Source organism: Notamacropus eugenii, chromosome 1 (genome assembly GCF_028372415.1).
Source record: "Notamacropus eugenii isolate mMacEug1 chromosome 1, mMacEug1.pri_v2, whole genome shotgun sequence".
In the NCBI taxonomy this organism is placed as follows: domain Eukaryota; kingdom Metazoa; phylum Chordata; class Mammalia; order Diprotodontia; family Macropodidae; genus Notamacropus; species Notamacropus eugenii.
This window is the reverse complement of record NC_092872.1, coordinates 261343729-261368792: the sequence shown is the minus strand read 5'-3', so window position 1 is coordinate 261368792 and position 25064 is coordinate 261343729. Positions and strand designations below refer to the sequence as shown.

At 40.5% G+C, this 25064-nt stretch overlaps 1 protein-coding gene across 3 annotated transcripts in view; it reads right to left on the bottom strand.

Moving 5' to 3' along the window:
* The window catches only part of CTNNA3 (catenin alpha 3), a 1968199-nt gene that overhangs the window by 1883321 nt on the left and 59814 nt on the right, over positions 1-25064 (bottom strand). For all 3 annotated transcript variants that reach the window (XM_072628816.1, XM_072628814.1, XM_072628812.1), the window contains exon 3: positions 11712-11904. In XM_072628816.1, coding sequence (XP_072484917.1) covers positions 11712-11904 — 193 coding nt within the window. The remainder of the gene's footprint in view (positions 1-11711; positions 11905-25064) is intronic.

Below are 25064 nucleotides of genomic sequence, written 5' to 3'. Positions count from 1 at the left end.
CTGTCTTCATACAAATTAAGTACTTAACAAATCTTTGATGAATTAATTTGAATATTTGATTTTCTTTAGTTCATATCTCAAGATATGTTTACATTAGTGAAAATATAATTATTCTTCAAACCTTTTGTTCAATCACTAATAAATGGCCCTGATAATTTCGGTTTGGTGACAGAAGAGCTCAGAGAGACTCCAAAGTGCTAACTAATTCATGGAATCTGAGGGCTGTGACTTTTGCCTTTCTCTTTGTATCCCCATCAAAAAGCACAACGCCTGGCACATAGGGCATAGGGACTGGGGCTATGATTTCCCTGGTATAAGGAACTCTCCAATGGAGAAATTCCCTCTCCCAATACAGATCAGCACCTTCTCTGCAATTAATAGTCCTAAAGACTGCCTAGAGTAGTAGAAGGTTGAATGACTGATCCTGAGTCACAAAGATAAACTGTGCCAGTTAGATGCTGCCATAGATAGGATGTTGGATTAAGAGTCAGGAAAACCTGAGTTTGAATCCTACCTCATATCCATGCTAGCTGTGTGACTTTGGACAAATACCTTAACCTCTCAGCCTCAGTTTCCCCATAGCACCTACCTCACAGAGCATGAGGATTAAATGAAGTAAGTTGTGTAAAGCATATTGCAAATCTTGGAGTGCACCATAAATGCTAGTTATCCTGTTTTAGAGGCAGGGTTTCAACTGCCTTTCCAGATGGCACAAAATAGGCACTTAATGGAAGCTTGTTAGATTGAATTTCTGTCCAACTCCATCAATTGACTTCTGAGACGCACCTGTTCTCTGCCCCATGGTAGGCACTCAGGTGGGAAGGAGGGAAGAGCTCGTGCTTTGGAATGCTGATCTCTTCACACACTCCAGAGAACTAGGAGAATATTCTGCCCAGGCAAGACAGGAGAGTGTGCTCCCTTCTCTGGCCTCAAACTGTATTACATGGGAGTTCTAAGGATAATGTATGTATTCTGGCAGAGCAAGTTGTGGGGGGAATGTTCTCCCCAACTCTGAGAGTCTGGTTATCGGGCCTTTTTTGCTTCCCCCTAAAATTCATAGGCTGACTGTCCATTCGTTCCTAGACAACTGATAAGTTAGATACAAATAACTTAATATTTAACTTGATAACAAAAACAAAACCTCAAGCATTTCTCAGAGCAAGCCTCTATTCTCATCAACAGACTGCTCCACAGGAGAAGAGGATACCAGGACTCTCAGTGATAAGATTGTTTTTGTCATAAGCAAGACAGCAAGCTGGGAAGACAATGACAAAAATGAGAAATGAGGCTGCTCCCTGCCCTCGAGATCACATTGGACTGGACAATGATGCTAGCTGATGGAATGAATATAAGTTCTTCGAGGACTAGGACTTGGCTTTTTTCTTTGTCTCCCCAATGTCTAGCACAGGTCTTGGTCCATGGTAGGAACTTAATAAATACTTATTGATCAATTGAGGGTTGGCATTTATGTCATATTTTGACAGACTATCTCATCTGAAGCTCACAACAACCATTTGTTATTATCGACATTATTATAGGAAACCCTCCACCCAACTTTACAGATGAGGAAACTAAGGCCTTGGAAGATTTCAGTGACTTGTCCAAGTCAGATAGGTAGTAGATATTAAAGGTGGAAGTAGAAAGGCTTCATAAAGGAAAGAGAATTGTATCAGTGATGTTTGTGCCTCATTATCTGGTTTTTGGCATTGGGAATTTTCAATGGTGGAGAGGAGGAGGTGGTAAATAACCATGTCCTAGATCACCAGCTTTGAATAGAAAATCCCATAGGCATCTCAAGCCCAAAAATGTCCAATCAAGAACTCGTTTTCTCTCCTCTAATGCTCCTCTCTTTCAAATTTCTCCTATTATTATAGAAAGCACCACCATTGTTCTAGTCATCTAAGTTAGAAATCTCAGAATCATCCTCAACTCCCCGCATTCATTCATCCCACATATCCGATCTGTTGCCAAATCCTGTTATTTCTTCCACAACATTTATCGCATATGTTCCCTTCTCTCCACTCCCTAGTTCAGATCTCTCACTAATCCAAGCCAGCCCCCACTCAGCTAGCTGCTAAACTGATTTTCCTAAAGCATAAATCGAATCATATCACACACACACACACACACACACACACACACACACACACCATTCAATAAAGCCCCAATGGTTCTGTATTATTTCTAGGACCAAATATAAATGTTTCTGTTTTGGCACCCAAAAATCTTCACAATCTGGCCTCTTCCTCCCTTTCCTGTCTTCTTACACATTACGCCTCTTCTCCCATTCTGTGATCCAGTTATATCGGTCTACTCACTGCTTTACACACGTGAAACCCTAAATCTCCTCTCCATGCCTTCTTCCTGGCTATCCCTCAACTGGAATATTTCTCCCCACCCCCCATTTTCACCTCTTACAACCCCTGTTTTCCTTCAGGACTCAGGTCAAGCATCACCTCTGTATGCAGCTGCTCCTGATCTCTGTCCCATCCCCAGCTGCTTGTGGTCCCAAAATTAACTTGTTTTCATTTTATGTAAATTAAACACATATACTTACACAAATACATTACTCTTATCTTAAAATATCTTCAAGGGCAGAAACTTTTTCCCTTATGTCTTTATATCCCCAGAACTTAGCACAGTGTCAGACCCATAGAAAGTGCTTAACAAAGTTTTGCTAATTAATTAAAGTGAATTGACTTCAGGTAGACGATCATTTCATTCTCAAGGGCTAAACCCTAAACTCATGGGGCATCTAATGCAGCTCCTCCTTTTACAGAGAATAAAGCTGAGGCTCAGAGGATCTGTGACCAACTTTCAGGGTAAGAGAGCTTATAAATAGTAGAGCTGAGATTCACTGGGTCAGAGCATCCAAGCCTTTTGTTTTCTAAATGAGGAAATGGAGGTGTGCAGAGTTCAAGTGATTTACCGAAGGTCACACACCTAATAAATTTCAGAGCTAAGTTTTATGCCCATATCTTCTGGTTCTTTCTAACTATGTGATGCTGTCTCTCATGTTAATATTCAGTAAGTCCTCACACCAATTCTCAGGTAGCTCATCAAAAAATAAGCTATTGTCTGAAATATAGTTCATCTCACTTCCCACAAGTATATCCTGGAGCAGATGGTCCATCCTCTGAAGGTCTGTGCATATTGCCTCATGTGCTACTGAAACTTTGCATTGTAGCATGCATGCTCTGCTCTCTCCCCCATCACCCAACTGCCTGCCCCATAATACACATCGCCAGTGCTCAGTACTAAGGAAGAACTTCAGTTTGCTCCATAAGCAGAAACTAGCGGCGGACTCTCTAAGTAGACACCAAGGGGGATGATGGTAGCATGTTGGACAGGTTCCAACCATTAGTAGTTTACAAGCAATATCACTAATTAGCTAATCAGTCTTCAATGGAAATGATTCCATAAGCATTCTGCAAGTTACAAGACACTCCACATGTGGGCAAAAATATGTGAGTACAAGACATCATCATTCCCTTTCAAGTGAAGAATGAGCAGTAATTTGAAACAGGCTGTGTGTGGTTTCTGAGATTAGGTTCTTTGTGACTTAATGCTTATCTGCAAATGCACTTGAGGCATGAGGGCAACAAATGCATGCCGCCGTATCCATATGGTAATAGATGGACCCAATGTGGCCAACAGCTGTTGTCTGAAGCCACATATAGACTGGAGAGAAATACCAAACATTTTAGCCAAGCCTGAGCAACCAACCCCAGGCTGGCTGGAGTGGGGAAGAGGATTGACTGATTACGGTGGGGGAGGAAAAAGTAAAACTAAACTCATTTTTTTCAGACATTTCTTTAAATACCAGTGAGGTTTTGTTTTCATTTTAATGAATAGACCTATCAATGCTAGAATGTATACATATTTTAAAACTTGAAATTGTTTTCGAAGCATTTGCGTCTCATGGCAACCATATGAGATAAACATAATTATTTATTCCCATTTTACAGATGAGGAAACTGAGGCTCAGAATTAAATATAATACCAGAACTCCCAAGGATGGTGAACGCTAGATTCAAAAACAAATCATCCTCAGATGCCAAATAGAGAACACTTCTTACAATGCCGTGCTTCTATTCCCTACATCTATCCCCACAGATGATCAAAGTCAGTCATCAAAAAGCAAAAACTCTGCCCTCTTATCACTAGTTCATCAGCCAAATTTCTTTCTTTGCATAAGAAATTTATGGCAGCATGCAATGTAAACTCAGTGGAAAGTAAGCTGTTTGAGGGAAGACAGTGTTTCAGGACTGTTTGGTTTGTCTTTGTATCTCAGTTCCCAGCATATAAGAGGCACTTTCTGTTTGTTGTATTCAATGTAAAGGGACCATAGAATCACAGAAGTAGATCTAGAAGATAACTAGACTTAGGAACCATCTAGAAGGCCCTCATTTCATGGTTAGAAAAATGAAGCCCTAAGAGAGGGAGCAAATGGCTTAACATGTGCAGACACCAAGAGGTGGAGCTGGGGATTTGAATGCAGGTCCTCTGAAATCAGACTCTCAGCTGAATGTTGCCTTAGTTTCCTTATCTGTAAAATGAACTGGAGAAGGAAATGGCAAATCATTCCTGTGTCTTTGCCAAGAAAACCTCAAAATGGGGTCATGAAGAATTTGATATGACTGAAAACAATCAACATCCACAGTCTGCGTGACAGAAACCTTCATCCCTAATTCTCCCTGAAAAATATCTGTATTTAGAAGACAAAAGCCTAGATGTAGGGAAAAGAGGAAAACTGGGAAGGGAAGGGATGATGAGTAGGCAGAGGGCCAAAAGAAGATCCACTCTATTGGTAGGCAGTGTGGTGTGTGGGAAAGAGCATTGCTTTTGGAGTTACAAGAGTTGGTTTCGAATCCTAGATTTACCATGTATGGCCTATGTAATTCAGGATGTCAGTTAACCTCTGGACCTCAGTTTCCTCTACTGTAAAATGAGAGAGCTGGTTCTATGTCTCCTCAGCTCTGAATCTATAATACTGGGCTTCACAACAGATGGCCAGTCTAAAGGAGTAAGTACCAAAACTTCATGGTTCATGTAACATGTCACAGAACTATGTCTAGGGAAGGGGAAAATTGGAAAGCCAGTAGTTATCATTCTATTGGCACTGATCAGTTGCAGGGACCTCCTACAGACTTTGTATAGGTTTGCAAGCATCTCACAATTCCAAAGAACTGAAACCGTAACTACCTTCCAGCCTATCGGCCTACCACTGTCGCTACCTCTCCCATCCCACAGCATGCAAATATGAGGCCTGCAACTGATGTTTCTAAGTGCTGGCTCTTCTCTATGTCATCAGCACTTACATGGAAGCTAAGCCAACTTCTTTTCAGGCACATTCCCCAAATACAAATAATCTGCACACAGCTAAGGCTGCTTGTTAATGGACTATGTGGACAGTATTGTGGCCGCTTGACCTCAATGTTAAAGAGATGCAGCACAAAATTTAAGGTTACCAAGTACGGACTGGGGAAAAATTCTTGAAGGAGTCAGCAGTTAAGGTAGTCAGAAGGGAAGAAGGAACACACCAGGCAGAAAATGGAAGGAAGTCGTGATAAAGGCAAATCAAGTCATATTAAATTGGATTCATAAAGTATAGAATTCATATATTCGTATAGAATTCATATCTTTATAAAGTATAGAATTAATAGTAATAATAAATAGCTAGCATTTGCATAATGTTTTAAAATTTCCAATACGTTTTAAATATGTTATCTCATCTAATCATTTGAATTATGGGAGAAAGGTGAGATGGACAGAAAATCTTCCAATTAGAAAAAGACCATCTCTGGGAAATCTTGCATTCAGATGTCTTCTGGGATCCAGAAGAGGAATCAAAGGTTACAACTTTATGAGAAAAGTCGATAGAAAGCATAACTTGAAAATGGTCTCTTTAGTAGAAACATTCTAAATTTCTGATTTGTGACATTTGGAAGGAATCGTACGTCATTTTGAGTGGGAAAAATGCCCTCAAACTTCTCCAATGTTTGCTAAGAAAACATGTCACACTTCACTCTCTATTACATAATAGTTATACAAGCAAGCACTTAATAAGAATTCATGACATAATGGAAAGAATGTGGAATTTTGAGTCAGAGGACCCAATAAAACCCACCTCATCTTACTAGATTTGAAGTTTTCTTGGCAAAGATACGGGAGTGGTTTTCCATTTCCTTCTCTAACTCATTTTACAGATGAGGAAACTGAGACAAACAAGGTAAAGTGAAAGCAGCCAGATTTGAACTCAAGAAGATGAAACTTTCTAACTCTGTGCCTGGCACTCTATCCACTGCACCACCTAGTTGCCTATCAAAATTAAATGATGTTGAAAGAGAAGAAGTATTAATCCTTCAGCACTGTAGAAATAACAGGTCTCTTGATAACCTGGTTTTCAAAAAAGAAACAGTTAAAATACACACACACACACACACACACACACACACACACATCCCTGGGTCCCAAGGGACCTTCTCCTAGCTTTGCCTTGCCTCACTCCCACCATGATGTAGCTTCCCATAAGAGGCCACTCAGACAAACCTGGGGTCAGTGTGCAAGAGCTGATTCCAAATAGTTCTTCCAAGCCAACTGTCATATTTTCAGTGTGAGCATTTACGCTAAGAAATGCTCAAATGCTACAAATCAGGAGAGCTCGATTTATTGCTTTGATGATTCTGTGACTGAAAAAATGTTAATACAACAGATTAAACTTAAAAGTGCATCATGGATACAATTTTTCCCCCCAGTGGGCTGGTAGTTAAATATTTACTAGCACATCCCTGCCTGGGGTCTTGAGGGTTTATTGTGAGTGCCCAGTGTGTGCTGGCCTACTCCCCAAAATGCTAGTCACTGCTGTGTTCTACAGAGTGAAATAAATTTTCCTAGATGCTTCCTTCTTTCCCTGAACACTATAATCTCTAAGTGTGCCTCAATAACAAAGCAATCTCTGAGTGAATTTGAGCCTCATTGAGGAGAAGTAGGATCCCCCAAAGAATAACTGCAAATAACACAACCATGACATAAACAACTGGGAAAAGAGAACAGCAGAGCTGTAGAAGTCAGACCAGGCTGACAGGAAGCAAAAAGGGACAAAAGGTGGTTTGTATGTGAGAAAGTGAAAATCCTCTTCAACAATGAGTCTGCAAGAAAGAAACTGTATGTGGACAGGCCCTGTCAAGCTACCTGTAGCTTCAAATCAAAGAATAGTCCACTGCAACTGTTCATTTTCATAGATCCCTACTGTTCAGGTAACAGCAACATGCTCCTAGGGCATCTCTGTAAACAAGTAACCAGGCAATGCAGCCATCTCAGCAACTAAGACAAGGCAGGTCTATTTGAAATAACAACATGTCACACTGAGCGTCTTTGCTAGAAAAAAAGCAGCTTTTCAAATTACAGGTAGCTAGGTGGCTCAATGGATAGAACACTGGGCCTGGAGTCAGGAAGACCTGAGTTCAAATCCAGCCTCAGGTACTGACCCTGGGCAAGTCACTTAGCCTCAGCTTCCCCATTTGTAAAATGGGGCTAATAATAGAACCTACTTTCCAAGGATGTTGTGGGAATTAAGTGAGCCTGGTACAGTGCCTGCTACATGGTTGGCATTATATTGTGGTTAGTCATTATGAGTAAAGGAATTTCAAAATTCTCCTTGAAAACATCTTTCATAGAGAAAGGAAAGTCTATCCTTTAATGTCAAGTCTTTTAGCCCATGGAAGGAAACAAGCATTTATTAAACACCTACTATATGCCACGTACTGTGCTAAGCAGGTTATAAACATTATCTCATTTGCTCCTCGCAACAACTCTGGGAGGCAGGTGTTATTATAATCTCCATCTTATAATTGTGGAAACTGAGGCAAAAAGAAGTTAAGTGACTTGCCCAAGGTTACATAGCTAGTAAGTGTCTGAGGCCAGATTTGAATCAGGGATCTTCTTGTCTCCAAACCTAGTACTCTATCCACTATGCTATCTAGCAACACCTACATCCAAACTAGGGGGACTGTGAACTGCTTTTGCTAATATTTTAATAGCTATATTTCAATATAATTGATCTCCTTTGCAGTATTTTGTATTTTACTTTATTCATTTAAAAATATTAGTCTGACAGGATCCATAAGTTTCCCTAGACTGCTGAAAGTTTCCATGAAACGGAAAAAGTTAAGAACCCCTGATCTAGAGGCCATTATGTCAGTTAGCTGGCCAATCAAAAACCTTTATTAAGTACCTCACATGTATTAGAAACTGTGCTTAATGCTAGAGATACAAACAAAGGCAAAAAAAAAAAACCCAGTCCCTGGTCTCAAGGAGCACAGCAGAGGGCTAGACTCAGAGTCAGGAAAACTCTGAGTTCAAAACTTGCCTCAGATACTTACTAGCTCAGTGATCCTGGAAACATCACCCTCTCTCTCTGCTTCAGTTTCCTCATTTGTAAAATGGGAATGAAAATAGTACTTACCTTATGGGGTTGTTGTAAAGATGAAATGAGATAACCTCTATAAAATTCTTTGCAAACTTTAAAGAATTGTAAAAAAATCTAGCTCTTATTGTTGTTAATAATAATAAATATCTCCCCTTCACATCAGACTTATATTCAGAGTCTACCTTAGGACCAAAGAAATTGAACCAAGGAAAGTTATAAAGGACTTGGCTAGCCAAGAAAACCACTGGTAAGAAGGAAGTCCCCATAAATATCAAAATATTTATAGCAAGACTTTTTGTGATAGCAAAGAATTAGAAATAAAGTAAATGCCCATCTGCTGGGGAATGACTAAATGAGTTATGGTACATGAACGTAATGGAATATTACTGTACTCTAAGAAATAATACGTGTGATGACTACACAGAAGCATCGAAAGATCTACATGAACTGATCAAGAGTTTCAGGCAGAGCCAAGAAACTATATACACAATGACTGCACAGTGTAAGTGGAAAACTACATGCCAAAAAAACATCAAAAGTGACATAACAAAATTATAATTATAAATATCAATCAGGACTCAGATGAAGAGAAATGAGAAGACACTCCCAATCCAGGGAGGAAGGTGTTACACATTGAACACATCTTCAGACTTCTTCAATGCATTGATCATTTGGGTTGAATCTTTTTTTCTCTTTAAAAAAAAAAATGTTAAGGTAGCTAAGTTGTGCAGTAGATAGAGCACTGGCCCTGGAGTCAGAAGAACCTGAGTTCAAATCCAGCCTCAGACATTTGCAAGCTGAGTGACCTTAGGTAAGTTACTTAACCCAATACATACACACATATAATACATATGTGTAATTTGTTATATGGGATGGCTCTCTGGAAGAAGCTGGGACAGTGATACATGGGATATATATGATAATGTAAAAAATAGAAAATATCAATAAAAACTTATTTAAAAAAAAAAAAGAAAGCAAGGTCTTGGCCAGCCAATATTACACATAGCTATCAGAATTTTTTTTCAAATAGTCCTTCACCCCACCCATAGAACCACTCCCATAACCTCCCCTTAGCTCTTGCTCCCTGAATCATTAGTATTCTGTGCTCTGCTATCCACAAACATAAACACTGGCCTGGCTCCACATTCAGGATGTGGGGCCGTTCGACCCGGTTTTCCTCCCATGCTGCAGAGGCTGCAGCGTCACTGGGCAAGGAGTCAAGAAGGAGCAGAAGATGAGCCATTGGAGAATGCTCACCAGAGAAGACCCTCTTTCGTCTTTGCAGAATGCATGCTGGGTACTAGGGGTTGGTGGAGAACACAGTGGAAGGAGAGTGTGGGTAATCTGGGACTCCCATTGGATAACTTGTGTTTCTAAATACCTTTTGAAAGTAATTAACTAGGAGAACGATTCCTTTTTTTCATTTCAGTTCAACATTGGCACCTCCTATGCCCAATCTGTTGCCAGGTTTACCTCCCAATTGTTGCTCAAGCCCTTCTCCTTCTCTAGTCTAATCCAACAAGCCCTTACTAAGTTCGTATACAGGGCTAGGTAGAGTAGACAGAGTGCCAAGACTGAAGTCAGGAAGATTCAGCTTCCTGAGTTCATACCTGGCCTCAGACACTAGTAGCTGTGTGGCTGGGCAAGTCACTTAACAGTTTCCTCATCTGTAAAATGAGCTGGAGAAGGAAATGCAAACCACTCCAGTATTGTTGCCAAGAAAACCCCAAACGGGATCATGGAGAGTTGGATCATGGATATGATTGAAAATGACGAAACAACAATACTGTGTGCTAGACATTGTCCTGGCAGCAGCCCCCAGATGTCTCGTTGGCTGTGTTCGCCATGTACACAGCAATCTGGAACCTGGTATCTTTGGTGATGCTTGTGGGTTTGCTTCTAGCTATAGACACTAGCACAAGAGGCTGCTGAATGACATCTGCTGCCGTGAATCCTTCCCCCTAACCTCACATCACTCCTAGGTGCCCAGCACAGTGATTGTTACATAGTACGCTTCAAGGACTGTATTCATTTTTTGTCCTTGCATCCACGATGCCTTGTTGTTTTGTTGCTTCATTTGCTATATTTACTTCCTGTCTAGTTTTCCCTTGAATTCTGAATCCCCTCTGGCAGGTCAACCTCCCCAACACACACGCACACGCACACACACACGCACACACACACGATAGTTCCTGGGACAAACTTACACAAGGGATCTCAAGCAAAGGCAGAGATTGAAAGGAATTAGTGACGGGAAAAAAACCAATTTATTTTCCTCTGGAATGATACCTGGTAGGTGCTTGATAAATGCTTATTGACTGACTGACAGATTACCTAAAGACTGAAGCAATCAATGGAAGCCAATTCCTAGTAAACACCAACAGAAAAAGAAAAATGGAAACTCACAACATGACTATGTGATCACCATACTGGTAGCTCATGGAATCCAGCCAATAATATTATTACTGTCCACCCTAGGAATAAAGTTATGTTTAAGGATTTCATTACTGACTAAAGGTAGAGTAGGAAAGCCACCAGCATTGGTCAGAGAATCTCAGTTCTAATCCTAATTTTGTTCCCTGTAATCAGTGTAACCTGGAGCAAGCCTCTTGTCCTTTTAAGACCATCAGCCATGTGGGAAAGGAAGGATGGAATTCTAGGACCTCTATATTGTCCTGGGGCTCCAACATTCTGTCATAAGATTCCAAATTATGTAAAGAACAAAGTCAATAGCAGCTGATATTTAGGTAATGTTTGGTGGTTTACAAAGGTCCCAACCTGCCTCATTTCCTCTGATCCTCACTAGAGGGTACTAGAGACATCATCATCCCCATTCTTTCAGATGGGGAAAAACAAGGACCAGAGAGATTATTTATGAGCAGCATTGTGTCCTAAAAGCAACAGTTACAATAATTAACACTTCAAAGGCATACAGTCAGTCAACAAGTATTTATTAAATCCCTGCTATGTGTCAGGCACTGTACTTGAGTTCAAATTCTGCCTCAGAAGATTAGTCTTTCTGACTTCATGCCTGGCACTCCATATACTATGGCACTACCTAGCTGGCACCTAAATGATTGAGCCAAGATGAGAACTCGGGGGCCCTAAAGCTGTTAGCCATTTGCTTAATTAAAGGAGTACCTCCGCCTCCCACAGAGAAGGGCCTAGAAAGTCTTAACTCTTAAGACAAAGCAAACCACCCAAAGCTCTGCTCCTCTGATTCTCACCCTGGCTATCTCCCCACTATGGAGTCCCTGAGGACCATGGCCTCAGGACTTACTTTCTTTGCGCACATCCTGCAGGGCTGCCACAAGCTCTTCCTTGAGGACTGACGCCTCACTGGCAATTTTCTCCCCCTTGTCCAGCAAATTCCACGTGGCTTCTTCAACAGAATTAAGAAGAACCCGGGCTCTTTTCGAACGCCCCTTTTTCCTGTTGGAAAGATTCTGGGGACAATTCACCAAGGTGGTAACCTAAAATGGAAAAAGAAAATATATTTACTAAAGGTGAAATCTTTGAGATGGCTGGCAGAAGATGAGAAAAGAGAAAAGGGAACAGTCCTGGGATATCTCAGTCTCAGGGATATCTCAGGGTCCGGGATATCTCAACCTCAGAAACTGGCTATGAGGTTAAAGGGGAAAGATCACATACATCTGAGTCTATTCTGCTTGCGTGACATTAGGCAAGATGCATTTCCTCAATGGGAATCATTTTCCTCATTTTTAAAATGAGTGGAGATTGACCTAGATGAACTCCAAAGTTCCGTCTATCTTAAAATTATAATTCTATGAATGTAAGTATGAAAATTATTTCATGAGCATTAGGAATTCCAGAGGCTAGACCCTGTTTCTCCAACCACCAGGGCAAAACTGAAGCTGTGGACTTGGTCATCATCATTTCCTTTATACTTCTAATTGAAAGGAAGAAAGAGAGGTTATTCTGTTTAGGATTTGAGAGCTGGGTGGTAGATCTTGAAGTAGATCACTGGCCTTGGAGTCAAGAAGACCAGGGCTCAAATCCCATTTTTGACACTAACTATATGAGCAAAAGTCACACAGGATAGATAGGTGTGAATGGGTTACAATAAGCATCTGCAGAGTAAGTGCACAGATCTCCACAGCTGTTAAGAGTATTTAGATCATAGAGTATAGATCATATATCCCAGATCTGTGATGAGAAGGTTATAGATCATTTCTCAGAGGCCAAATGATTCAACCCCCTTATTTTACAGATGAGGAAACTGAGGCCCAGGAAAATCAAAATGAATTGCACAATGTCACAAGGCTGGTAAATATGAGAGGCAGATTTTGAACCTAGGACCTCTGAGTCTATGCCAACGTTCTTTTCCACATCTTACAGTGGTTTTGTCCCTTTGCTGCAAGCAACCAAAACTCCATACTGCCACATACTCTAAGTATCAAGAGTTGGGAGCTATTGGCCCAAATTCAAAATGAAAAAAGTCTTCAAACTCTCTAACTTTTGCTTAAAACCAAAAAGAAAGTATCATTGTCTACCAAGTGCCTTCAGAATGCTTTTTAACGAGTAAAATTTATGTATCTTCCCACTGCACATTCCTCCTCTATTGTGTGTCCTAAACCCTTCAAATATCTCCCCAAGAGCAGCTAAGGCTGTCAAATTTAAATGAGTGCATTCCAGAAAAGCTTTATTCTTTATTAGAAATGCTACCACTAAAAGAAATATGGCAAGAGCATGTGGGAGAACACTGGGCTTCTATTCTCCTTCCCGCCCCCATCCCATCACAACGTGCAGAATCTTCATTTGGCTTCAAATTCTTTCTGCACCAATGTCTCCATGGCTCCCTAATAAAATTGCTTCATATCGATTTGACTGGAGTCAAGGAAAATTTCCTACAGTTGTTTTATTGCAAAGGTAAGCAGGGCTTGCCAATTTTTTATACCCAGGCGTTGAGTGAGTCTTCATTACTTCAGCAAGTCTCCAATGAGAGACCTTCAATTTGCTTTTAAAAGGTGAACAGAGACAAGAAGTCTATTTTTCAATAGACAGAAAACAGACACAGGTTCTGAACTTGAGGATGTTTATTCTTGAATACATAACATAAGCATTCCTTGACACTCGCATAAGGCTCCAAGGGGCTGGAAGTATGAACTTTGGGATGACTCACCTTGAGATAAGGAAAAGGCAGAGTGATCAGACCCTTGTCCCAGGAGGCCAAAATCCACAGGAGTGTGACTTCTCCCAGGAGAGATCTAGAAACCACTGCACATTGTAGCTTGCCTCCTTCTACTTGTCTGCATGACCCCCTTCCCTTTGTCAGGCCCACTTCTATCCTTCCATTGCTAAGATGCCTGTTTCTTAAGACCTAGCTTTACCCAGACCCCCAAGAGGTCACATGTAGAACTGTCTTAGAGACAGTTTCCTCCAACACCATTGTGTCTAAGGTCAGCTGTCTTTTGTGAAAAGATTTCTAGTCATGAAACTGGGTAAGGAGTTGATAAAGGGAATTAAGTTAAAAATGTATGATATTATTTCCCCTTTCATCAAACTCCCAATTACATTGGCCTAGGCTGCTTACTATTCATGATGAATAACTATGGGAATAACTCTAAAAAAAAGTCACTATCTCTGAACCTCAAATTTTTCATCTGTGAAATGGGGTTAATCATACTTTTCCTATTTATCTGAAAGGTTTATGAGAAAAGCACTTTCATATAAGCAATGAAGTACCATACAGGTGTGAGCTATTTTTTTGTTTTATTATTATATTTTATTTATATATTATTTTCTTTTTATAATTTTAAACTTATCTGTGTTATAAACTTGAAAGGCATTGCAGAAGATTGGATAAAGAGGTGTCCTGGGAGTTACGAAAATCTTGATTCAAGACTTACTCAGATACATACTGGCTGAGTGACGTGGGCAAGTCACTATCGATGCCCCCAGGAAATTCTCTAGGACAACCTGCAGAGAAGGTACTTACCTTCCTGGCTAGAGGGAATTCCTTACCAGAGCTCCCTCTATTGATAAAATCAAGTATCTGGTCCAAATATATATTTTTTAAAGCTCAACTGCTTTATCAAAATAAGACACCTCCCTCTTAACTTTAAATCAGAGGGCCAATGGCCTTCGTGATGTTCTGCAGAGCTCTTTCAGGAGGATTAGGGGGTGATAAGGTGACTCTATAGTCCAGGGGAGTGACTCCTCATGGAAAGAGGCAAGGAAGAGGGGAAGATGAGAGAAGGGTGAAACAGGCAGAACCTGAGATTTGGCCACCCAGTTCCCTGTGTATCTAAACCTTCGGTGCTAACAAGAACTGCCTGAAGGTCCCCAGCCAACAGAACAGGGTGGGAGGGAATAAGCATTTATGTAGTACCTAGGATGAGCAGGATATTGTGCAAAGTACTTTACCAATATTGTCTCAATTGATCCTTATCACAGCCCTGGAAGGTAGGTGCTTTTAGTATTCCCATTTTACAGTTGAGGAAACTGAGGCAGACAGAAATTAACAGTTTTGCCCTGGGTCAAATGGCTCCAAAGCCACATTTGAACTCAGGTCTTCCTGACTCCAGGCCCAGTGTTCCATCCACTTCACCTCCTAACTGCCCCAGTGGAGAGGGAAGCTCACTCAGACCCTAGGACTAGAGGGTCTCTGAGGTTTCTTCAGGTTCTAAATTTATCTTTTATGACCTGAGTTTGAACGCTGGCTTTGCCAGTTTCTACAAATGCCACCTTGGGCGAGTCTTATCTCCACTGCCAACCAAGGCTTTTGCTCCCCAAGCTACCAGGTGGCCAACAAGGGTGACCTCCAAAACAGTGGACACATGATATCCTAGGGTCTGTGTCTGCCTGCCCCCCCAACTGAGGCCACCATTGATGCCACTTTGCCCATGGGAGTTTTGTGATATTTGCCCCTGGTGCATGTACACACACACACACACACACACACACACACACACACACACACACACACACACACACATACACACACACACACACACACACACAGAGCTAGTCCTACTTCTGGTTAGCCACCCACTAAAGTTCTTTCCAGATGCCTCATCCATGCCCCTGGTACCCTAAGGGCTCAGTCAACAGTGACTGTGCACCCTTCCAAAATCATCGTGAATGGAAAAGGCCTTTAAGGTAGACCTAGTGAATTACTTTAAATAACTCCATGGACCTTTTCTCCCTTTGTGGGGTCATCACAGGAATCCCTGTCTACTGAGTTCCTTGTAAAGACCTCAAGCTTTGCACAGTGAACCTGGATGATACAGAGGTTACCATCAGTCATTTCTGTTCTGGGGCTACTTCAAGGATGTAGCAGGAAGTGCAAGTCTTCCAGCCTTCTGAAGTTCACAAGGGCCTCCCCTAGTAAAGGTGGAGGGAAGACACAGTTCCTTTCCTTCTCCTCCTCCAAGAAACTGTCAGGGGCTTGGCTGATGCAGTTTCATCAGGAGACGGGTGTGCCATTGAAATGCTAGCTTCTGAACTAGCTGGCTGTTTATATCTAAGCCCCACAGGTATGACAATTAACTATTCAACCAAATGCAATACACTTATACTATATCCTATCACACATAGTTTACACTTTTGATTCATAGTTCACTAGAAGTCTAGGCCTTGTTCACACATAGTTCATACCTCAGATTCAGTTGTGAAATCTGAGACTTCTATATTCAAATGCAGAGAGGCAGATCCCTACCCTAATAATAAATACTATTCTACCTTCTTCTAGATTTTTCCGGGGGGGGGGGGGGAAGGAAGGAATTGTTTGTTTACAGTTGACTGACCCATTTGGAATTTGGTATATGGCATGACCAGGTGGCACAGTGGATAGAGTGCTGGCCTGGAGTCAGAAAGACTCATCTTCTGAGCTCAAATCTAACCTCAGACACCTACCAGTTATGTGACCCTAGTCAAGTCATTTAACCCTGTTTCCTCATCTGTAAAATGAGCTGAAGAAGGAAATGGCAAATTACACGAGCATCTCTGCCAAGAAAACCCCAAATGAGGTCACAAAAAGATGCAACTGAATGAATTATAGAACCAAATTAATTTTTTCCTATATGGATATCCAATTGACCTAACAGCATTTCCTAGTGACTCTTTTCCCAGAATTACTTTTGTTTTATCCTAACCTACGTTCTTGGTAATGTACCAGGAAGAAGTTGTGTGACCTTGGGCAAGTCACTCTACTTTTCAGAACCTCAGTTTCCTTATCCCTAATATAGGGATAGAAATCCTTCTAGGGTTATGTTGCAGTTCATCTTAAATTATTATAGACACAGGAACTATTATTATTAGTCTGGTTCCATTTCTTGATTTTCTTCAACAGCATTGATTAGTTCTTCTGGTTTTTACCCAAACACAAATAGTTGTGATCAGACCTGCTCTATGATATATTTGAAAAATTTGCTTTGTCAAGTTCTATCCAATACCCCACAGGGATTTTAATTGCTACTATATTAATTCTCAATATTAATTTAGGGACTGGTGCCATCTTCCCAGCCAGAAGCAAGGTTTTTATATTTTCATTTCTCCCTGTCTTCCTTTATCTCTCCCATCAGGGCTTTTTGCATTTCTTTGAATAAATCTCTTATGTCCCAAATTGAATTACTCCCCAAGTATTTAATGTTTTGTGTCAGAATTGTGATGCCATCTCTTTTTTCACTATATATTCTAGGTGAGTGTCATAAGGATATAGAATGCACTTGATTTTTGTGGATTTATCTCATATCCTGTGCCTTTATGGGGCTCATTTATTACCTCTAGTAATTTTTTGGTTGGTTTCCTTGGATTTCTAGATATACAATCATGTCATCTGCAAAAAAAAATACATATATTTTTACCTCTTCTCCTTTTTTTCATTTTGAGTGACTATCACCAACATTTCTAGAACTGTATTAAGTTGCACTGAGGGTAGGGGCATCCTGTCTGGTGTCCAATTTTAAAGAAAATGTATTAGTGTGACTCTCCAACAAAGATAGTGTTGGCCTCTGATGTCGAACAAATTCTCTTTATCATGACTGGAAGGAAGTCCCCAATGTCTTGGGGCTTTGGATTTTAATCAAAAATAGCCTTTTGAATTTTCCCAAATTTCTTCTCACTATCACTGAAGTAACCAAGTCACCAAGCATTAATTAAATGGCTATATGCCACACACTGTGCTAAGCTCTGAGGATACAAAAAGAGGCAAAAAACAGTCCCTGCCCTCAAGCGGCTCATGGTCTAATAGATTGGAATTTTTGCTACTTTACCAATAGGGAATAACGGAAGGAACCTGAGACACGGAGTCTGAAGGCCTGGGTTTGAATCCCAGCTTCATCACTACCTGTATGATCTCCAGTTTCACAGAATCCCAGAATTTCAGAGTTGGCCAAGACTTCAGGGCCCTTGACACATCTAAAAAATAATCCCCTCCAAAATATAGCTGACAAAGCATCATCTATCCTTGGCTCCAAGTTCTCACATGATGGGGACTCCCCTACCTCCCAAAGCAGTCCACTTTGGGACAGCTCTCATTTTTAACAATCTTTACCTTACTGCTTCTGGGGCTGACCTCCAAAAAAAATCTAAGCCCTCAATCACATGAACAATCCACTAAATACTTGAACAGAATTATCATGACCCATCCAGAATCCTCTCTTCTCCAAACCAAACATCCATAGTTCCTTCAACCCCATCCTTTGCAATGATGACTGTCCTCCAGCTACTGTCTACTTTGCCACTGTCCTTTCTAAAGTGTAGCCTCCAGAAGTGAACACAATACTCTAAATGCACTCTGACAAGAGCAGAATATGGAGGGTCTATCATCCCCTAATAGTTCCCTCATATATGAAGTGAGGAAGTTCAGTTGGGTGATCTTTAAGGACATCTACCTCATCTAAGTCAGATGGTTATTTTAATGGGATGACTAGTATCGATGGTTTCTATATAAAGAATGCTAAGGTAAGGAAGGCATTGAGGAAGAGAGTAGACTCAGAAAAACCATGGTTGCCATTCTCCTGAAGATTTCAATTTAGTAGGAGGAAAGAACATACGGGGGGCGAGGAGCAGAGAGAGAACTATAATGTACACTATGAAGTAAAAAGTGAATTAAGAGAACAAAATGTTATGTGAAAGTCAATAAGGAAAATTGTTGAGTAGGGATCACAGAAGGGGTAGCATTTGAAATGGATTTTAAAGGATCATTAAGAATACAGCCAGAAAAGAGAAGTAAGGACATCTTAGATATGACCATATGCAAAGGTACAGGGTTAGTAAGAGTGGAAGACATTGCAATAATAGAAGGTCATCAAATTTGGCTGCAGCACAGAAAGGGGAGCTAATATCATATTGTAGAGGACCTTGGATGTCACATTTTTTTTAAAAGTTGGAGTTTTAGTCAAGGGGTGACAGTGAAACACTAAAGAGTTTTAAGCAAAGGGGAGATGAGACCACATCTATGTATACAACACAATAACTACTCCAGGAGCAATAGGCAGGGTAGATTGGAGGCAGAAGAGAATGAAGGTGGGAAGATCCATTGGGAGTTTAGTGCAATAGTTCGGGTGGATGGTAATGAGGACCTGTAATAGGATAGAGGGGGTAGGAATAAAGAGGAGAGGATAGATTGGTGAGATATTGTAGGAATGGTATTGACAGGAAGTGATGACAGCTCAAAGTGAGGATAAAGGATGGAGAGTCATAGAACAGAATAGTTACGAAGGCCCTCTGAGACCACCAAGTACAACCCATTTTTGTACAGAAATCCCCTCTAAGTCATCCTCAACATATAGTCAGCCAGCCTTTCCTTGAAGGTCTCAAGTACAAGGACATCAAACACAAGATTTGAAAATAATGATGATACCATTAACTAGCACTGACATAATCCCTTAAGGTTGGCTAAGAGATTTACAAATATCCTTTCATTCGATCCTCCCAACAAGGTAGGTGCTGCAATCATCCCCTTTTACAAATGAAGAAACAGGCAGACATGGTAATGGTAAGTGGCTTGCCCAGGGTCACACAGCTAATTAAGTGTCTTGGTCTGAATTTGAACTCAGGTCTTCCTTTCTAAGTCCAGGGTTTGGTAAAGGTTTAATTCACTGTTTCCCTGTTTCTTTCTTGCTATTCTAGGCATATATGTAGATATAGATATGTGTGTTCACATGTGTATATGTAAGTATATATGTGTATGTGTATATAAATATAGATATATTTGCTGCTTTGGCAACTCCCTTTCCATTTTGATCAGCTGTTTTTGATCTATTCATTACTGTCCATCTTTTAACTCTTTTATTGTACCCTAGCTTTATTCTTTGATGTGGGCACCATTTAAAGCTGGTAGCTAGGTGGCACAGTGAATAGACCATAGAGCCCAGAGTCAGGAAATCCTGAGTTCAAATCTAACCTGAGATATTTACTAGGTGTGTGACTCTGGGCACCTTTCTGTGCCTCAGTTTCTTTATCTATAAAATGGGGATTATAATAGCAGTTACTCTCCCCCCCATTGTTGTGAGGATCAAATGAGATAAGAGTTTATAAAGCACTTAGCACAGTGCTTGGTACATAGTAGGCAGTATATAAATGGTAGCTATTGTTATTTTTATTAGCTATTATTAAAAGGACAGTTAGGAACAGAAACAGGACTTATTGTTTCATTGATATAGGAAATTCCCAGGTGAGGAAATTCCCTCCACTAAAGCAAGTTGGAACCTTTTTAGGAACTTTAAGTTGGGAAGAATTGCCTAGAGCAGTGTGAGTAGTGATTTGCCTAGGGTCTCATAACCAGTATATGTCAGAGGGATAACTTGAGCCCAGGTCTTCCTGATTTCAAGGTTGGCTCTATCCAATATATCATGCTTCCTTTCTCTTGGTTTTTATCTCACAGGATCACAGAGTTGGAGAGGACCTCCAAAGCAGTTAAATTGACCATCACAAATAACAAATAAGGAGTCTGTTAAATAAAAACAAGTAAAAATGGGAGAAGTTCTACATATTAGAATGTACTACAAAATACATGAGGTGAATGAGTTCTCCCACTCAGAGTGAGACAGCTCAACTAAACCAAGAGAGGCCTAAGTCTCACCCAAGGAGAAATTCCCTCAAGTTTCTAGGGAGGAAAACTAGCAATCAGGGGCATGTTGGGAAGTTGGCTTCCCCTAATGTCTCCAATTATCAAAGTCTTTTTTTCTTTCTCTCCACTCTTATCTGACATTAGTCCCAAACAGAATCTGTAGTTATATGTAAATCAAAGAAGAATGTTTTGTTCTTTTTCCCTCTGACACCAACTCTCCCCCTCCCAAAGGCAAGCAGTATTACACCAACATTCTCTCCACTAATCCAGTCACGCCGAGGAGGCTTCTTCAAAGCAAAATGCCCTCAGCTTTAAAAACTGGGATACACTAATCTGAAAATTCCTCAAACTGGAGACATTGGGAACTATAGAGCAAAGAATCACCCAGCTTTTGAAACTCCCTACTCTTTAAAAGTTCTGAAATCAATGCATTTAAAATGAAGTCTCATGTTTATTTGCTCAGATTCAAGCACAAGGAATTTGGAAAGAGAAGGGTTATTCTGTCCTTTTATTAATCAAGAATGTTTGCTAGATTCTAAGAACACTGACAACCAAATTGATATCCAGAGCTAGCTACCCCATAAATTATTAGTGAGCATTGCCGCTGTAACTTGCAATGGGAGCTTTACAGAATGTGGCGAGACATCATCTTAGCAGTGGGTGATTTCATTTCAATTTTTGAGTTGACAATGGCCCTGCTTTGGCATCTCAAAGGCTACCTCCAATGAACAACTTCCTGTAGTGACAGTCTGTGAAATGAAGTCTACTCTACTCCTGAAGATGAAGAACAGGATTTGGAAGGCATAAGGAAGAGGAAAATATACAATAATAAAATGTTAGGATCAGCTGAAGGAATTTCAGGGTCCATAAACACAGGTGGCAGGGTAGGCAACAAGATTGGGAGCTGAGCTGAATTTAGAGTCAGGAAGAACTGAGTTCCAATGCTGTCACAGACACTCAAAGTGTGACCATGAAAAAGTCACTTAATCTTGCTCAGTCTCAGTTTCCTTATCTGTAAAAGAGGTGTAATAAAAGCACCTGCCTCCCAGATTGGTTTTGAGGATCAAATGAGAACTGATAGAAAACTCTTTACAAGCTTTAAAGTGCTCTTTAAGTGGCAGCTATCATGGAAGTAGAACAGGTACGAGTGACCACTATATTAAGGCAAGACCATCTCTCTGTGTAGCTGAAGTGCAGGAGCAGAGCTCATGGTAAATGACGAGTGGGAAGTCAAGATAAATGAGGGAACATCAATACTCATTCTGAAGTCCCCTAGTGTGAGAGTGAGATTGGAGCAGAGAAGACTGAGCCAGGCACTAAACAGGTTAAAAACCAAACTAGACAATGGATGGCAGCTAGGGGGCACCATAGGGCACGGAGCACCAGGAGTGAAGTCAAGAAAACTAATCTTCATGAGTTCAAATCTGGCCTCAGACACTTACTATATGTGTGACCCTTTGCAAGTCATTTAATCCTGTTTGCCTCAGTTTCTTTATCTGTAAAATGAACTGGAAAAGGAAATGGCAAACCACTCCAGTATCTTTGCCAAGAAAAACTCAAATGGAGTCACAAAGAATCAGGCATGACTGAAATGACTGAACAACACGAAGATAGTGTACACTAAGCGCTTTGTAAACCTTTAACTTCTGTGTAAATGTCACCTGTTATCATGATTATACTAAAAGTCAATTAATGAATTGACATCTGCCCCTAAAGTCAGGAAGACCCAGTTTGATGTTCTACCTCTTTCACATACTAGCTGTATGACTGGCGACAGGTCATTTCATATCTCAAGGCTCTAGGCAACTCCCTAAGCATATATGCCTTCATTGGTAGAGGAACTGGCTCACCTGCGAGTTCCCTATTCCAACGAAATCAAATTGGTCCAAAATACTGTTATCATCATTAGTATTAGGCATGCTTTCACTGATTCCTCATTAACTGCCCCAGGTAAAGTGGGCTTAGAAATTACTTATATTATTTAAGCAATCTAGGCTCAGTTCTTAATCATTCTTCAGACTTTTCTAGGTGCTTCTCAAGTTATAGGTCTCAGCTATATAAATCCTAGCAAAACACACTCCTGATCATTGTATCAATACCCAGGCTGGCATCCAGGTCATCCATCAGAAATATCCTAGAGTGATTCCATACATTGGAGGAAGGCTAGAGGGAATGGTAGCTGAGATAGTGTCTGACTCAGAGTAGGGGTCTCTCTGTTTACAAATTTCCCAGGTGAGAGCCAAATCAGTCAACAAGTATTTATTAGGTAACTACTATGTGCCATGCATTGGGCTAAGCTCCGTCATTACGTTCATACAAAACAATAGAGGAGACAAGAGGGAGGGAGGAGAGAGAAAGAAAGAGGGAGGGAGAGACAGAGAGAGAAACAGAGAGACAGAGAGAGACAGAGAGACAGGGAGAGACACAGAGAGAGACACAGAGAGAGAGATAGGGAGAGACACAGAGAGAGAGACAGGGAGAGACACAGAGAGAGAGACAGGGAGAGACAGAGAGACAGAGAGAGAGAGAGACAGAGAGACAGGGAGAGACACAGAGAGAGACACAGAGAGAGAGATAGGGAGAGACACAGAGAGAGAGACAGGGAGAGACAGAGAGACAGAGAGAGAGAGAGAGAGAGAGAGAGAGAGAGAGAGAGAGAGAGAGAGAGAGACAGACAGACAGACAGACAGACAGACAGAGAGAGAGAGAGACACAGAGAGAGAGAGAGAGAGAGGGACAGAGAGAGAGAGAGAGAGAGAGAGAGAGAGACTTTCATTTCCAGGGCATGAGGGCAGGAGGGGGGAAGAAGAGAGGGGAGTTAGTGACCTCTGATCTTCTAGAACAAGAACCAAGTTTAAACAACTTAGATTGAACCTAATTCTACAATTAATTTGTCAGCTGACATCGATCTTAGTCAAACTATGAAGTGTTTACGAGGCATGTCCAATTACAGATCAATAAAACATGGAAGAGGCCTTAATTCCCTTTTGTCCAGCATGTCTCTACAACATTTAACAGAAAAAGAAACTGAGACCAGAAACAGTATCTCACTTGTCTAAGGTCATGCATCTATTCCTTTGTCAAAGTGGCAATTAGAGTCTCCTTTCAACAGTAACCTCTGTAGTAGATCTTCCAAATGGAAATTCACTATTACACACTCATTAGTGTCTAGCCTTTCTATTACACACAGAATAGAGCTGACATCACCGGTTTATAGAATCTCGTACTTAGATGGAAGCTCCTAGAGGAAGCCTTGGCTTTGTTATCTCAGTGCCTAGCACAGAGCATGACACACTGTAGATATCTGATAAACACATGAATGAATGAATGCAAGAATGAATGAATGAATGATTTCAGTGACTAATTCAACCTATACCTGAATAAGAATTTTCTCTGCAACCAAATTGAATGGTTTTCTATAGCAACTATCATGGAAAAAAATTGTCAACTGTCAGAAAACAATAAATACTACTTTATCCTATTTATTTAAATTCCAGTAAAGTCCTCTTCTGAGGTAGAAGTTACTCCAGGTTCTCAAAGACTATACCAATGAAATAAAAGCCCTGATAGTTCCTCCTGAACTGGAAATAATAACAATATTTATATAACATTTACTAAGTATCTTATTATCTTATTTGATCCTCATAACAATCCTGTGAGATAGGTGCTATTATTATCCCTATTTTACAGATGAGGAAACTGAGGCAAACAGGGTAAGTGATTTGCCTAGGGTCATACAGCTAGACAGTGTGATGTAAGATTTGAATTCAGATCTTACTGACTTCAGACCCAGTACTCTATCCATTGTGCCACCCAGCTACCCCTAGCTTTTTTCCTCAAATATAGGCCCAGTGATGGGTTAGATGTCTGCAGTCCAAAAGCAATCTATGAAGGTTCATCACCAGTGGCCACTATGGGGTGAATTTTCTAGCTACCAAAATTCACAAAGATTAAAAGAACTCTGAACTTGGAGTCACAAGACCTGAATTCAAATCCTGACTCTTCCAGTTAACACTCTATGGCTTTTCAAACTGTAAAATAAAGGAATGTGGCCAGGTGACCTCTAAAGTCTATAACTCTATGAGTTCCTAAGACTGAGATCTGCACCAGTGGAAAAATTCCATATGCTGATGAGATTACAGAAGAGTTTCAGAATGTTAGCTCTGAGCAGTTAGCAACACACATCAGCTCCTGCTTCCCTTATCTTTCCCACACTCATTTCACATAGTTTGTTTCCAAATGATCCTTGAAAAAGCAGCACAGCTGAATTCCTCTCTGCAGTCATTACCTGCTACTATTTGATTTCATAATTTAGTATTTTAACAAAATACCCTTAACCTACAAAGAGAGCTCAAAAGGAGAAAGTGAGGGGGTGGTCTCTGCTCTCAGCATCTTCTTTATTTTTTAATGCAATTCTAGTTTTTTTATTATTTTTTTAGACAGATACTAAAACTTAAATACATAAGAAATGAAAAAGAAACATTACCAACTTAAATATAAAATAAGAAAAGAAAAAACACACCATGTGCATAGCAGAGCATAGGAGAGGGTTCAAAATATATAGCAGCAACTTATCATTTCCAGAACGCCTATCTA